The sequence below is a fragment of the Melanostigma gelatinosum genome, assembly GCF_949748355.1.
Source record: "Melanostigma gelatinosum genome assembly, chromosome: 14".
Lineage (NCBI taxonomy): Eukaryota > Metazoa > Chordata > Actinopteri > Perciformes > Zoarcidae > Melanostigma > Melanostigma gelatinosum.
The window spans coordinates 11,925,068-11,941,990 of NC_136647.1; the positions used below are offsets into that span (position 1 = coordinate 11,925,068).

At 43.2% G+C, this 16,923-nt stretch overlaps 1 protein-coding gene across 1 annotated transcript in view; it reads left to right on the plus strand.

Annotated features, from left to right (window-relative positions):
• Positions 1-16,239, plus strand: part of ubl3a (ubiquitin-like 3a) — a 28,737-nt gene extending 12,498 nt beyond the window's left edge. Inside the window, exons 2-5 of the mRNA XM_079282987.1 lie at positions 10,719-10,827; positions 11,759-11,845; positions 13,235-13,312; positions 14,395-16,239. Coding sequence (XP_079139113.1) covers positions 10,719-10,827; positions 11,759-11,845; positions 13,235-13,312; positions 14,395-14,447 — 327 coding nt within the window. The 3' untranslated portion in view covers positions 14,448-16,239. The remainder of the gene's footprint in view (positions 1-10,718; positions 10,828-11,758; positions 11,846-13,234; positions 13,313-14,394) is intronic.
• The last annotated feature ends 684 nt before the right edge of the window (positions 16,240-16,923 follow it).

Consider the following 16,923-nt stretch of genomic DNA (forward strand, 5'->3'; position numbering starts at 1 on the left):
CTAGTGGTGTGCTGCTTCACACCCGTGGATATACTGTACAATCTACCGGTCTGCAGTAGTAAATGTGACGTGTTTTCAAACCTCACACTACATGTACGGTATCTGCGGTGGAGGTGGGCTGTACTTTTGTCCAACACCTTATTAGGTTACGAGTGCAAACTGTGCGTTCTCAGTAGTTTCCATAGATGAGGACAGGTGAGGGGGGTTTGCAGATGTTAAGAATGCCAAAGAAAAAGGATTTCAACCGGCTGCAGCCGGGGATTTTTGGCCATGAGTAGCCAGCTGAAACAAGTTGTGAACATTTACACTTTTGAGGTGATATGGCAAACTTGGAACAAAAAAAAGTCAACAGCTTCATTGTCATTTGCACAGAGAAACAAGTTGCACTGTAAGGTGAAATCGCTAGTTTGCTGTCCTTTGTGATTGCATTCATAAAAATAATGACAAAAGAATGCTTAACCAAACAGAAACGCATAATAAAAACAAACAATAGTAACAAGTTTAGATACATATGTAAGACTGTAATGTAAAGTCTGACCACTAATAACTTGTTTTGGCATTAATAGTGGGAAGACAAAATACTCCACTGTAAGAGATTGTATCATGGACTGTTTGTGTTATTTATTTCTTCAGATGCAAATATGAAAGCATTTCAATAGTGTGCCCATGCATCAGTTGTCATGTCTGTGTTTAGCAGAACAGAAATGAGGAACTTGCGGTGCAGCAGACCGGTGTGATCTCAGATGATCGTCTCTTCAAACAGCTAACCCGTCAGACCTGTTTAGTCCGACCTAAGCCAGGATCACCACTGTGGGTTTTATTGATTTATTAATTAATCCACTCGCGCTGTTTCACCTGCTGAAACCGCCTGTGTTTTATGTCCAAGGAATCATTTTGGAAATACATTTTCTTTTGATTCACTTTCTTGCCGAGAGTTAGATATGAGAGTATCAATTAAACTCTCATCCAGTCAACAATTGTCAGTACAGCACTGTGCAGTAATTAACTTCAGTTTCGGCTCACATTTGGCACGTTAATTCATTTGTCCCCGGGGGTTTGTAACAGCCATTTTGAAATGTGAAGAAGCGAGACAAAGAGTAGAGGGAGAGGCGGCAGGATGCCGTGCGAGGTAAACCTGCGTCAACCTCTTTGTGAAAGCTCCGATCACAGAGAGGAAGCGAAAGGGAGGAGGTGCGATCAAAGGCGCCTACCTGGCGTCTGTCAGGAGAGAGGAATGCAGCGCTGGGTGTGTGTGTGTGTGTGTGTGTGTGTGCGAGAGTCAAGCGAGTTTTCAGAGCAGAGACCAGGAGGGGAGATGACAGCATGAAAGGCAGCTCTGCCTGTTTCTGGAACGAGGAGAAGCAGCTGATGGATTAAAGGGTTATCTGTTTGCAAACGGGGAGAGAGCGAGAGAGAGAGAGTGAGAGAGAGAGGACAGAGAGCAGAGAGCTGTCAGGTACAGTACCGGCTGCAGCGCAGGAAGCTGCCTCTCACGCTGGTGACAGGAAGGAGAGGGAGGGGAGAAGAGGAGCCGAGTGGTTTCACGCTCGCGATGAGGACGTCGGCTTATCAAAGGAGAGGTCTTGTTGAATGACAGTACGAAAGGAAGAGGGGCTTGGAGAGAGAGAGAGATATGAGGTACGATGGGGCAGCCGTGTAATGAGACGTATGACTGATAGTTGTGAGAGAAACTGAAGGGAGTTTTGTCCATTTTCTCCTGGATCCAAAACCCAGAGTCTTAACTGCAGCGGTAGGATACTGACGTTCACTGCTGCACGTCCAACACATTCAGGGTCCGAGTTAAAGTCTGAAAAAGAAGACCTTAAGAAACAAAAATCCTCAATGTCAAATCATGAGTTTTCCCGAACAATTGTGGCACAGATATGTATTATACGTTTTTGCAGAGGAGCTGAAAGTGGAGCGCTACCTCTGCGTTCATGCAGTTCAACGGCCACAGGATGTTTTTATGACCTACTGAAGGAAAGACGCCTGAATTTAACAGCACTAATAAAGCTGTAATGCGGCCATTAGCCGCCTCAGCCACCGGAAGTTAGCATGACGCACCAGAGAGTGCATCGGAGAAAGGTATGTGGTGTCGGCCTTTACGATCCCTTTTTACAGGAGATCCTCTCTTTCATGACTAATGGCCTCAGTAGAGGACAGCAACAGAGAGGGAGGTCTGTGTTTTATGTCCAGTGAACGGGCTGCTCACTGAGTTACCACCAACATTGGAAGGTGCTTAGTTTTTCATTTACGCATCCAGCAGTTACGGAGCAACGTTATCGTCCATTTGGAGTTTGAGTTTATGCCACTTTATCAGATTAAGTCCAGTTCACTCCTCTCTTTGTTATCTCTGTTTTTGTTCTCCACCAACTCATGAGACTGGTTAGCTGTTAAATGCTCCACTATGTTCCCCAAGTAGTCATTGCCTCTGTCCGTGTGCCGTTTACTGCTGAGCAGAATACAGCCTCGCACTGTATTATTTTCACGTCATCATGGCTTTAAAGCTCCCAGGTTCTTGCCGTCTGTGTTTCTGTAACACAGCCCCTGTGAAAAGGCCAGTTGTTTGCTCGTTCGACACATGATGGAACTCAATCACTCTCAATGTAAAGATGACATGTCATGCTTGTAGAGGCAAAAGCAGACAAGTTGTGAAAGGATTTGTATGAATGATCGACTATGAAGACATTGATGACATGTGAAGTCTTAATGGGCTTTTGTTTTTTTTTGGTCCTTTTCTAGATGATTGGTCTTGTCTGTTGCAAAATCTGGACAGTGAATGCTTTGCTGAGCAGCGTGTTGTAGTGTGAGCCCTGCTGGCCTTCAAGCAAACACTGTTCACTTTGAGCAATGATCGACTAAAAGTACACGCATGGTTTGAGCGAGAATAAGCAAATCTCCAAAAAATCGCTAACTTCTCCTAAAATGACATCATACGGTAAGTTGTCTAAGTACTAAGTACAAAAAAACATTGATTATCGTGATTTTTTTACTTTGATATCGTGGAGCAAGATATAAGCAAGGACATTTCATGAACTTTATACGAATCAACTGATCAGATAGAAGACTTTGTTTTTCCTGTTAAATGATCAAATGTTCTGGTCTTTGAGGAAACTATTGACCACCGATAGTGTTTTCCTGATATATTGTTCCCCGCTGGTACAAATGAGCATATAATAAATATACACACAACACATAAATGAATATCGTAATGACCTAAAAGACGCTCCTTAAGCCTTGAGAAAGGTTCCTGTAATCGCACGAAAGACCAGTAGTCCATGCACAATGACCGCTAAACGGAACAACACAGCACAGGTGACTAACTTTGGTTTGACTCTGTATTTGGTATTTTGTAGGTATAAAGTAAATACATATAGGAATACCTAACTTGTTTTCTTGCTTTATTTCACAGTTTATATACTGTCAACCTTTGTGCCTCATGGAAACAACAGATACCTAATGTTTTGCACACGTTGAACTTTGTGTAGCGCACGCGGTTCGTTAAGCAGGGAAAAACAAACCATGACACACAAGCCACAGTAGATAGGTGCCCTATAACGATGGTAAAGTTAATAATACACAAACTTCAGCTGGGTCAAGGTCCTACTGTTTATTTCTAGATCATTACTGCAGTGAAGCGGTCTGTTGCATCCCTTCGCCGACTTCAGGGATGCAGATGTTTGTGCCAGGCAGATATAGTCGTGTGCCTTGATATTGAAGCTATATTTGGACAGCCTACAATCTCATCCTAACTCTGCTTTAAAATCGGAAAATAAACGACATGCGTGAAAACTGCTTGGTATGATACGACGGCACGGAAAGTGATTACAATCGGTACAAAAGCATCGCCTGCACGTTTCATGACGTGAAGATTTGAAGCGTCGTACATTACAGTAAGCGAACCGTCACTGCGTTTAATTTGAAGCAGAAATACGTCACATTTCATCCAAAGGACAGCATCCTCTGACATAGTTCAGCTCCTTCTCCTCGGGATGAACGTAGCCAGTTGGTTGTCTCAACTATGTTTGTTTGTCCCCAGTTAGTAATGTGTCACAAATAGATTTTGAGGAACGAAAAAAAAAAACCCGAAATCAAATTTAAGTTTGAGAAAGTACCTAAAAAAAACCTGATTGCAGTAATGCACTACTACCCCCGACGCTGTGAGACGCACACGCTCACACACACACATGCTCACACACATGCTCACACACACACATGCTCACACACATGCTCACACACACGCTCACACACACGCTCACAGACACACATGCTAACACACACACACATACACACACATGCTCACACACACACATGCTCACACACACATGCTCACACACACACACACATGCTCACACACACATGCTCACACACACACACATGCTCACACACACATACACATGCTCACACACACATGCTCACACACACACACATGCTCACACACACATGCTCACACACACACACACGCTCTCAGACGCACACACACACATGCTCACACACACACACACACTCACACACACACACACACACGCTCACACACACACACACGGTCACAGACACATGCTCACACACACATGCTCACACACACACACACACATGCTCACACACACATGCTCACACACACACACATGCTGTCAGACGCACACAGAGATTACAAGCCCTCGCCGTCGGCTTTGTTTCTCGTATCAGACTATCATCAGTCAGCCGCTGTTACGCAACTGCTCCGTCTGTGTGTATGTGCGCACACAAAGGAAGAAAAACTATTTATAATATTGTATTAAATGTGCCGAACTCAGAATGAGGCTATTTGACAAATCCAAAGAGTTTATTTCCCTGTGAGCTCATTTGGTATCTGAGGAAGCTGCATTCAGCAACGCTGTTACAGAGATTCTGAGTTATTTTCAGGGTGTTTTTAATTAAAAACAAAACAATGGCTCCGTGATAGAATTTGTGTGCTAATGGGGGTTAATAATTGCAGCAGCTCTTTATGTGCAAAATCACGAAGAGCTTGCAAAGCAGGGGGGGGTTGGACTCAGTTTTGGCCAATTAATAAAATCCGACGCTGTTCAACAAAGCCTCAACATAAACAATATGTCTCCTATTTTACGGCTGTTAACGTTCCTTTAAAGACATCGACAGCCGTGCCAGAGAGAAAAGCGCCTACAAGTAATTATCAACAAAATCATGAGTCGTGTGGGATCAGTATTCTCAAAGCGCTGCATGACTACATTCTTGGGTTTACAGTAGATCTAACAGGCTGCCTACTGGATCCAGCTGGCTTGTTTTAAACAGACCCCAGTCAGGCTAACCCCCCCCCCACACACACACACACACCCTCCTCTCCTAAACTCATTCATACAGTTAGGCCTCCACGCTGACAGCGGTGGCTAACCTTAAGCAGACTACAGCTGGTCTAATATATCCCCACAGGAAGGCTTCCCGCTCTATAATTTGTTGACTGCTGCAGAGGGCCTGGAGAGCAGCAATACTCTTTAATGCACTTATTAACACAACACACACACACACACACACACACACACTATTGCCTTTAGAAAGAGTTGAGTGGTACTCGGGGAGGAATAATTTCCTGCTCTCCACCGTGTGCAAACAGTGTTTAGCGTGTTTAGAGGGTTTGCTTGCATCTCATGTTCACACCATGGCACGAGTTGGTAGCAGGGTCACGTTACTGTAGTGTGTCATGTGAGGCTAACGGAGCACTAGCGTGTACGGACATTGTTTTTGTTTTTAAAACAAACAAAAAACCATCCCACAAGCGTTTCGGCACCGTTGTGTACATGACAATTCAGGAAAAGCAGATTGTTGACTCTGCTGTTGGTTGCTTAGTGTCAGATAATATTGAGTATTATTGTACTTCCTATAATAAAACGTCTTGTTGTCTCTCTCTCTCTCTATCGTACACACTCAGATGTACTTTTACAAATCAAATTTCTACTACGTCACGGCTCAACAAATTTTGTTGTTGTCGTACTGGAAAGCAGCATTTATGCTTTGTGTGTTGACCGTTTCCCCTCTTTCATGCACGAGCAGCCTGTTTCTACATGTTTTTTAATCTGGAATAGGAGCTGCTTCCAGGAGGTTTCAGTATCATGTCACATGCTCTCATTGGGGAAGTGGTATACTCGCTCTCTAGTTCTCCACGCGCTTTGCAAACTGGTGAAGCCTTCGTGTGTGAGATCTCTGACATCATGAGCTCAGAGAGAGACGAGCAGGACGTGGACTTTGTGTGCATGAGTGTTTGCCTGCGGATATGCATTCTGCATATTGATGTTTATGCATGAATGCATGAACCACTGCTCTCCCCAATACCTGGGGCTATTGTAATTGAATAACCTTACCTGAGCTGTCAAGTTAAAGTCAGAATCAATGTGAAGGGTGACGTGAGGCAAAAGAAGAACAATGGATGGCAAAATCTCACCTGTAGAGATACAGATGGGTGACAAATGGAAGGAAACGTTTTTTTGGGGAACTTTGTGTGTGTGGGGATTATACAAAGAAGCCCAATTCATTTTGAGATGCTTTAGAAACAAGGTGGTCTTAAAAATCTTTATTTGAGTTAGGGCTGGGCGATATGGCCTAAAAAAAAAATCTCCGATTTTTTTACAAAAAATCCGATTCACGATTTAAATCGATTTTTTTCCCCCAAAATTTTTTGCAGATGACAGAAGCTGTTGAAAACAATTTTTTCTTTTATTTTGTGATGATTTTCCCAAGTAGGTTGATAAAAATAAAGTGCAAACAAAACCTGAACATTGTAGAAAGGTGCCTGTAGTATACAAAAAGTATTTGGTCACTCTTTTGTTTGCCTGAATCATTTAAATATAAAATTTAATTAAACATAACATTAAATGGCATTAAATAGTAGCCTTCCATTGTAAACAACTGTGCAAATGTAACTTTTTACAGTAAGCTTTTCTAACTGAATACACTGATACAAACACAGCATGAAATAAAATGTATATGACCCTTTAACATTCACATTTTCAAAAGTGCAACATCTGATCTAACATCAACATAACATATTTTGCACAGTAAATAAGTGCATGTAAACAAAATCAAGTGCATTCACAACATAACCAACAGTATTAAACAGTAGTGCATGTTTTTTCTAAATATTTTTTGCCAGGAAGACAAGCCTGTCTACTACCTCTGGCTTCAGGCATGCACGGTGGCATGTAACAATGCCCCCCCCCACACACTGAAAAGCCTCTCAGAGGGGGCACTTGTAGCTGGCACAGAGAGGTATTTCTTTGCTAAAGTACTTAGCCTTGGAAAGTTAAGTTGGTGACGCTTCCACCAGTCAAGTGGATCGGTGTCTGGGTCAACCTGCTGGACCACAGGTCAGTTGTTGCGGAGTAGAATGACATCCCCTCCAGCTCCGCAGAGATCCTTTGGCGTGTACTATTGTACAGCCGAGGCAAGGCAACGTCAGAAAAATGTTTACGGCTTGGTAGCACGTACCTGGGGTCCAAAGCTTTGAGACGGTGAATAAACCCCGGCTTTTCCACGGTGTATATGGGCACCATATCTTTTGCGATATACATCGCGACTGCATCCGTGATGGCTTTCCACCGGGCACTCTTCTTCTCATGCGGAGTACAGTTGGTGAATGTCTCCAAAATGCTGGGTTGTTTTTGTGAGGTGGCGGCGGCAGCAGTGAAGCTGCTGGCCGCCATTGTTTTAGTTTGTAAACAATGCGCGCGCACTCTACTACGGGAAAAAGGGGTGGGGGCGATTTTCTCGATTTTCAATAAAACACATCGCCTTAAAGCACACATTCGAATTAATCGATTAAATCGATTTATCGCCCAGCCCTAATTTGAGTATGTATTTTGCAGCCAAATTGTTTACAGGATATTCAACCTTTATTTCTTCATAATGCGTGTAAGACTTGACCTGTTTCCTTACAGGTGTTGTACAAAGGCAATAAAGTAGTCCGCGAATATGAGATATGAGTTTACTACAATCCCTCCTCGTCATTGTGTGTGTTTGTTTTTTTTTGGCTTTTTTTTGCCGGTTACACCTACAGTCCTTGGGCATATCTACGTGTTGCACATCGTTGTCTTTTTGATTCCTCACAGTTCATGATATTTGTTCGCCTTCTGGCGTTTCGGAGAATAATGCAGCGCACAGCCCATCGAGTACAAACGCCTCCGTTCATGGTCGGAGCTCTCGCGCCACCTGCGGCGGCCCGCGCTACGGCGCCGAGCACGAGTATAAACAAAGCTATTACTTGGCATCGATCCTGCATGTCGCTGAGCTCTACTCGAGGTTTGATTCAAAAACTGCTGTAGGTGTTAAATCTGGTGTCTACGAAGGCCTTGGCATCATCTTCTCCTTTTAATACTCCGTGACCTTTACACTTTGTATGGAAGCATCTGCATCTGTTATTTATCTCTCTATTTAGGTGATTCTTCTGATCGGTCACCTGTCTGGGAAGAAAACACAGAAAGTGACGAGCAAGAATAGAGAAAGCAAAGAAGGGTGGAGAGCTGTGTGGGTTGATGGTACGAGGAGAATGATTTCATGTTGTGTAAGTGAAGCTGGTGAAGGCCTTACATTCCTCCATTGTAGAGAGAGAGAGGGAGAGAGAGAATGCTGCAAGGAGACAAAGACAATATGATGTGACACTGTAGGAGATGGTTCAGGAGGGAGGAGAGAGAATGGGTAAAGCTATCTTGTAGGTGTTATCAGGTTAAGCCACCCACCAGTGGCTGTCGCCATGGTGACACCATGGTAACGACCGGGTGATCAACCAGGAGACCTCGCTTTATGTAAAGGTGCTTCCTGTCTTCATCCGTCTCATTCAGGGTCCGTCTGGAGTACCGTCTGTCTTCAGATTGAATCACTCACATTTCCCATTCGGTCAGTCACTCACCAGCATCCTGCAAATTCCTGCTTTATGATCTGCATCTCATCTGTGTAGTTACGGCTCTCCCTGTCATTTGTTTTTATAACAAGTACACACATTTGCGCGTCTCTGCCCGGCTGCATGTAAGTGTGCTTTTTATGGCTCCGAATATTCAGCAAACACATAAAAAGCTCAAAACTTATATCGAGTTCACCTGATATCTTCGAAGCGGCTTCACTCGTGTAAATGAATGTTTGTTGGGTCAATGTTGAGGTCAGCTGCGTCTCTTTTCCCCTCCGCTGTATGAGTTCATATACGTTTCTCTGTATGGCTCTTCCATTTTTAACCCTGTAAGCTGATTTGCTAACATGCTTACAGAGATGTCTGCTCCAATCCGTCCGCGTTAGCTCTGTTACATCATTGCAGCCTGCTCTGTGTGCGAGCATGTGTGTGCGAGCATGTGTGTGTGTGTATACGTGTGTGTGTGTGTATCGCTCGGAGAGGGGTTCGGTGGGGCAGCGGCTGGGTATAGAGGGCTAACAGACGCCCGGCACATGGAAACACACTAGAAACAATGACACACGTGCTTGTGCCATGCATGCACTGCAGGCTAGACACAAATATAGGAAGTCAAAGTCAAACACACACCCCAGACCTTTGCTCTGGCTCTTAAAGGCACACTGTACTGCTGCTGAACACACACGCCACGCCAGTCAAGAGACAGCGTCCGAATGCCAGGCAATTGATTTGCAAATGAGCGGGTTTGAATGCGAACAACCGGTTGTCGGTTCTCTTCTGTGTTTGCGTCAGTGAATGAAAGTGGTGACGCACTTCATTGTGTGGTTGATTATTGTCGTGATGTGGACGACGAGTGATTGGAATCATTTGCAAATTCAGACGCTGTTGATACTCATCGCATTGTCATGACGTCTAATGGTCAAGTCGCTGCTCATTGTTTGTTCACAATATTACATTTTTTTTTTGATTTTTACGATTTACCGTTAACATAATGAAGTGGGAGAATAATGCTAAAATTCCTGCGAGGAACCAGTAAAATAGTGGGATTTGAGTGATTTTGACCACAGCAACCAAGTTGCCGTCCTCCGTATTTCCTTAATAATTCAATATTCGCCGTTTTCTGACTGTTGTATGTTTCAGATGATAATAATCTTAAAGTCTATCCACACCTAAATCATGTAATAGACCCCATAATGACAATTCCCTACATGCTTTAGTGATTCTGTTCAGTCAAGACGACTTGCACTCTGTTAACAAGAGTCTCACGCTATTAGTCATTTGTTGTTTTTGTTGAAATTACAAAGATACCTACGATCGACGTTATCCTTATGCCTGCAAACCAGAAGGTTTTAATCGTGTACTCATAAATGGAGAAAACCATCTAGTTGTCGATGTATGCATCGTGCCTCTAATTTGCTGTTAAATGAGTAAACTTCTGTTTTAATCACATGAGGAATCTCCTAAAATAACATATATGTTCAAACTATTTAACCTGGGGTTTCAGCTCCGGACAAAGAAACAGGGCAAAACAAATCATCTGCATCATGAGTGGTGAAGGTGAGATGGTGACAACCGTGACGGAGTTGTGAACCAAAGACAAAGACACGGAGAAGCTAGACGGACGAGAGAAAAGTGAGGGGGAAGTTGGAGAGACAGATGGGGAGTTAATCCTGCGGAAGGACACTCCTCAGGGTCCTCATATCCTTCTCCTGTTTCCTATTAAATTACTTCCCTTGAACGTGTGTGCTTCCTGAGTTTCACTGTGCTAAATGTGACACGTGACGGTTGCTTGTGTCTCATATAAAGCTCTGACAGACTTGTCTTTGTGTTGCAGATAAACCTGCGGCTTATTTTAGTCAGCGGGAAGACGAAAGAATTCCTCTTCTCTCCCAACGAGTCGGCAGCGGTCATTGCCAAACACGTCTATGACAACTGGCCGATGGGTGAGTAGCTCCGTTTAGATACCTCACTGATTCTTGAATGGTGTAGCAATAGTTACATAGTGGAGCCAATGAAATCATCCTGAGGTGATCCAGACATTTATTTTTCTTCATGTGACTTATCTTGTCTGTTTCTAAAGCTAACGGCAGCCGAGGGGCTACACGTTTCATCCAGAGAGCTGCGATCCCGTTCAACCACACTGCTAATTACTTGCGTGTAGCTCTATAGAGCAGTGTGGGAACATGCCAGTCTTTGGTGTCGGGTAATTAGAGTGCGCTCCTCCTTTCAGCTTGATTATCATTGCGTACAGGAACGTGGCATCGCAGTACAGCCGCCTCCTCTCTGTAACACACCCACTTCCTCGCCGTGCTAGAATTCGTTCGATACTGCCGACCTTCCAACACCTTCAAATGTGCTTTTCCAACGGTGCTGTGAATCCAGTCCAGGATTTTGGAGAAGCCCACAGCCATGAAAAACCATAAATCACCCTGATGGACTCATGAGTGAAAAAGGAAAACCTCGAGGAGAATCTGTTGGTTTCTCCCAGACAGCAGAACTCCTGAACACGCCCCCAGACAGCAGATCTGAACCCTGTGAGACCCGGAGCAGGCTCTCAGTCAGCACCAACACCCTCCGCTTAGCTGGAGACAAACATCTGGTCACCAGATGCTGCTGCTGTGCAATTTAGTCTCTTAGCAATGAAATTCTTCCATTTCTAAATCACACAATGAGAGTCTGGAATGCTCAAAAAGAAACTGATTTTGTTCATCGTGTTTTTCAAAGAATATTCAACACAGATTTATATATAACATATTATACAATGATAGTACTCTATGGGGAAATAGAGATACGCAGGAACGGGTAAATATATGAAGCTTGTCTTGCTCCATGTCGATGTTTCTATTTAACTCTGCCCCCTTTTGTTCCTGTCAGACTGGGAGGAAGAGCAGGTCAGCAGTCCTAACATCCTGAGGCTGATCTACCAGGGCCGCTTTCTACACGGCAACGTAACACTAGGAGGTGAGAAAACACAGAGAGTACACCTCCCAAAAAGAAAAACAAGCCACGTGTGCTCATAGACGTGCACACAGAAATCACAGCAGTGTGTTGCTGGAAAGTTCTTTGCCGGTCTCATCTTTTTTTCCCCCCGAGCAGCAGAACAGAGGTACCTCAGTGCTCCGGACAAGTCTGCTTTGACGGAGAGAGGGAGGAGAGAGGAAATACAGAAAAAGAGGGGAGAGAGAGAGAGAGAGAGAGATTGGTCAGGATAGGGGCCAGACTGGCGTTAGTTTAGACCTCAAGCAGCACAAAGAAGAGACGAGAGAGAGGGGCCGGTTAGAGAAAAAAAAGGGAATGGCAGCCCACTTCACTTCTCCTTGCCTTTTAGGCTTTTTGAGTCTACTTAACCCACTTTTCATCTGACAGGTGTTTTTGTAATAACGGGGTTAAGGCCGCACCTAACCCTGTTACACTCGTCCCAATCACTGCCATCTGTCTGATAATTCTCTTATCTTTGGTTCAACGTGTTTGCACGCTGACGTAGAATCCTCTTAAAGCCGAGCCAAAAACCCCCAAGTGCTTTTGAAGCGCAAACATAGACACCACACACGTGTGACGGTGTGATTGAACATGTGATTGATGAGCAAATTTTGGGGAGTTACAGAGTTACAAGAACTGCAAACTAATATTAACTACAATTTAGTGTCTGGATCAAGGTTTTTCCATTTATTTATTTTAATCAAGCAGCTTTCTTGTTGTATTCTTCATGAATATCAGAGTGGGACGAGTGCTACTTTTTACATTGCAAAGCATATATATGCAGTACATGAGTAGAATGTGTTTCTCTTATCTTCCTGGCCGCCGTTGATTTACATTAATTTGGGGATAAAAATCAACTGCTGTGCTCGATCATGTTTTTGTCAAATTAACTAATTTTTGCGTAGTAACAGAGTTTAAAGACAGACATGGAGCTTCGGTTGAAATAGGATATTTCTGATGTCGATACATACATCTGTGACGTTCAAAGCAAATGCTGCGTTCCCATTTGAGCTCCGACTCTTCCTGTTGAAGAAGGGGATCTGTCAATAACTGATTCTGACAGGCATTGATTTTGACAACACAAATAACATATGATCACGTCATCCAAACACACATCGATTTATCTTCCAGTCCTGTTTCTTTTCTATTAAGAGCTCGCTGAGTTATTTCAGGGCCTTTCTCTACCTGCAAAGAGATAATTATTCTGCAATGAAATGACCTGAGCCATAGTTTATTGTTTGGTAAATGACTTTGTAAAGACAGATATGCTGATTCTCACTGAATAACCTTTGCATTCTCTCTCTCTCTCTCTCTCTCTCTCTCTCTCTCTCTCTCTCTCTCTCTCTCTCTCTCTCTCCCCTCCCCCGCTAGCTCTCAAACTGCCCTTGGGGAAGACCACAGTGATGCATTTAGTTGCCAGAGAGACTTTGCCTGAGCCAAATTCCCAAGGTAACCAGCCCTTCTTTGTCTTTCCAGTGGGCCTTTTCACACGCTGAGCAACTTTCAACGTTCTGCTCCCAGTCATTACACATCTCCACACACGGCTTCTGTTTTAGGAAGAGCCGCTGCTGCAAATAATTGGCCCCCTTAAGTGTATCCCCACGATACAGCACATTGTGTCGAATACACAGCGGATACAAATCATATTAGGGGACAGGTCTCCTGTTTGTGACTGTGTAGTGGAAGACCTGTCTATGTAGAGACAGAGGCTGACTTCAACCGAACTAGTAGTCAGAGTTCAGAGGGACATCTGAGGTTACACAGAGTGCTCGAGTTATTGACTGTCATCAAGTTGCTTTACATTCTGGGTAAAATAAGCTCACGGTAAGATGAGGTACGATGAAGAATCACCTCAATTTACTCCAGAAAACCTTCGTCTTGTGGAAGAACAATTACAAGGCATCGTTTATTTATATATATGTGTGTGTGTGTTTTAAATGGTTGTTGCGGTCTAGAAAAAACACATTTCTTGCTCCACAACGTTATTAGCACGCCACAAATAGAGCCATGATTCTGATTCTGATGTTTTCCCTCGTTCCACAGTTGCAGTTGAAGTAACGATGTCAGTTGCCGTCACTGACTGCTAGAATAGAAAACAAAGCTCTTAAGTCTGAGATGACCTGTTTTCTAAAACCGTCTAAGTCAGACTGGTCTAACCACAAAACGCAGCGAGCGTGCCGCTTTAGGTATCGGTGAGACATAGAATACGATCCAGAAAGACCAGTTTGAGTCACGTATCCACCAGTTTGAAGGCTAATCAGACGCCAAAATGCTGCACAGTGGTTTGAAACGATTAAGACAGGATTTTACAGCAATATTATCTTTTAGTTGCAACCGTTGCGAGGTAAAGAGTAGAAGTGCAGCGCTCGCATTATAAAGTCATCTACCAGGAATGTGTGCTTACATGTATTTGATAGGCCAACATAGCAACTTGTCGGATGATGACGCAGTCTGAACATGTTTGTCTCGATGATGACGTGTGTGTGTGTGTGTGTGTGTGTGTGTGTGTGTGTGTGTGTGTGTGTTTTTAGGTCAGAGGAATAGAGAGAAGACCGGGGAGAGTAACTGCTGTGTCATTCTGTGAATACACACCACCGCCGCCGGCCCTCCATCCTTCTCATCCGTTCTCACCCTCAACATCCTGGACCTACTGAGTTTGTCCCCTATCCTGAAACGTGTCCACAATGCGGATATGTATACAGACAAACACACACACACACACACACACTTTTCTCCTTTTGTTTTCCCACTCTCACACACACAAATAGAAAGACAGCAGGCCCAGGCTGATTCGGGACACAGAGTTGGGAGCAGGAAATTGATTAACGAGTTGATTCCTTTGTTCTACTTTATTTTTTTATTTTTTTCACAACTGAAAATGAGTGGAAGGAACTGGATTTCCATGTGTTTTTTTTTTCTTTCTTTTCTCTTCTTAATGCACACCTTTTGAAGCCTTCTGCCGTCACACAGACACACGCATACATGCAATAGGCCGACACATAAACAACGTGTCGAACCATCCTCGGCTCCTCATTCTAGCTGGTTGTCATAGTAATGCAGTGCCCAAGTTTGTGTGTGTGGCCTTGTTTTCTCATACACACCGCTGAGAATTTTAACCACTAACAACTTGCCAACACACACACACACACACACACACACACACACACACACACACACACACACTCTATGACATCCTGTGTACAGATCCAACCATATGTGCTTGTGTGATGTCCCTGGGTGCAGCAGACGAAGCTCAGACGTGCCTGATCAGAGAACTCAAACCAGGACACACACACACGTACACAAACACACCTGTGTCCTTTTCACTGCCCTCCTCTGCATGTGCCCTGAAAGGTCACAGGAGAGACATTATTCCTTTCTGTCCGCAGAGCGCTGTAGAGATCGAACGCGTCCCGTGTCTTTTAGTCGTCACATTCTTAGCCAAACAAAGCCAAACAAACAAACAAATAGACAAACAACCAATGTTGGGGGTCTTGTTTTGGTTATTTGTTTGTCCATGACATTTGTGACTGTGTTTTGACAGTCCGTGCATATTGCTGACCGACCAGTGTTGTGATTAATAAAACGTCATGTCAGTTTTCTTCCCTCCCTGATGCACCATCCCTCCGTCTCTCTCTTCGAGGAAAGGCTTTTTTTTAAAACAGTGTTGTGAAGGATCTCTCTGAAAGATTGCTGTCCAAGCAGGGAATTAATTCGGAATGAAAATGTTCCTTATTTGTCTAAATTCGCTTCTTACTCTCTCTTTAATTATCTCTCTCTCAGCATTAATAAGTCCAGTTTGCACAACCGAAGCATGTCCTCCTTCATCAGATTAATAAAAAATGTATAAAAAGTTTTGTTGTTTTATTTTATATTTTTCCAATGGAAGTAATGTTCCAAAACATGGTAATGTGTAGAGTATATTTAATATGAATCTTATATAGAACATGATCACTCTAATCTTGTTGATATACAGTATATTGGTGTGTAGTCTATGATTGTGTATGCGGTTCGCTCATAGCCAGTTCAGTCACTCGCTGACAATGTCTTGTGCTTAACAGCAGCAAAACCTCCCTAAATCATCAACAGACTGTTTTTATTTTCTTTCTTCAGTGCTCTTTTATTATTGTTTTTTCATTTGTTTATAGTTTAATGTAATCCTTTTTTCTTTCTTTTTTTGCTTTAAAGAATAGCTTTGTAACAGCACTAGGTCTTAAAAGTAAATATTGTTTATATTGATCAGGGTTCAAATCTGTACAGAGCTAAATGTTTTCAAACTAATTGTAAATAGCACTAATGCCCCCCCACCCCCCCCCCCCCCTCCAAACTCCAAAATGGAATACATCTGTAAACTAAATAAAGGATATTCAAGTGCACTGCCTTTTGTCATGACTGAATCTTTCGAGCATCTCCTGATTTTTGACAGCCTGCTTTCAACAAAAGCTTCAACAGACCACTACATCAGATGGCCGCTTTTTGGCTGACGACTACATGGAAGCGGATTCGGGAGTATTTCTGCTGAAATCATTCTTGATCGTCTTCTGGAAAACTGTCAGTAGACTGAGTCATGAAAGACACTCTCCGAAGTCAGGATCAGAGCTGTGTTCATCTTTACACACATCAAACACCTATATACTGTTAGAGTTACTCCCCATGTGCAGTTATGAATGAAGTACTTGAATTATTTTCTTTAACTTAAAGAAGTACCACTTAAATGACTCAATTGCAAGTATGAAAAATGACCCCTTTGAGAAGAGCGGTAAGTTATCGTACATGTTTTATGTATATTATCGCAAAGCAGACACGTTTCCCCTATAAACCTAGAGATGGTTTCATTTAAATAAATGCCTAAAGGGTTAAATTATACAATCTTTTTTTAACAAGCAAAAATTTGAGAAAAGTACACATATTCCTGCACCATTCACCATCTCACAAAAGTAAAAGGATCTGAATACGTTTTCACCATAAGATTATTGTGTGCTGTGTGTAACGTAACACTAGCTGTGAGATAAATGTAGTGAAGTAAAAAGTACAGTTCAAGCTGAAATGTAATAGAGTAG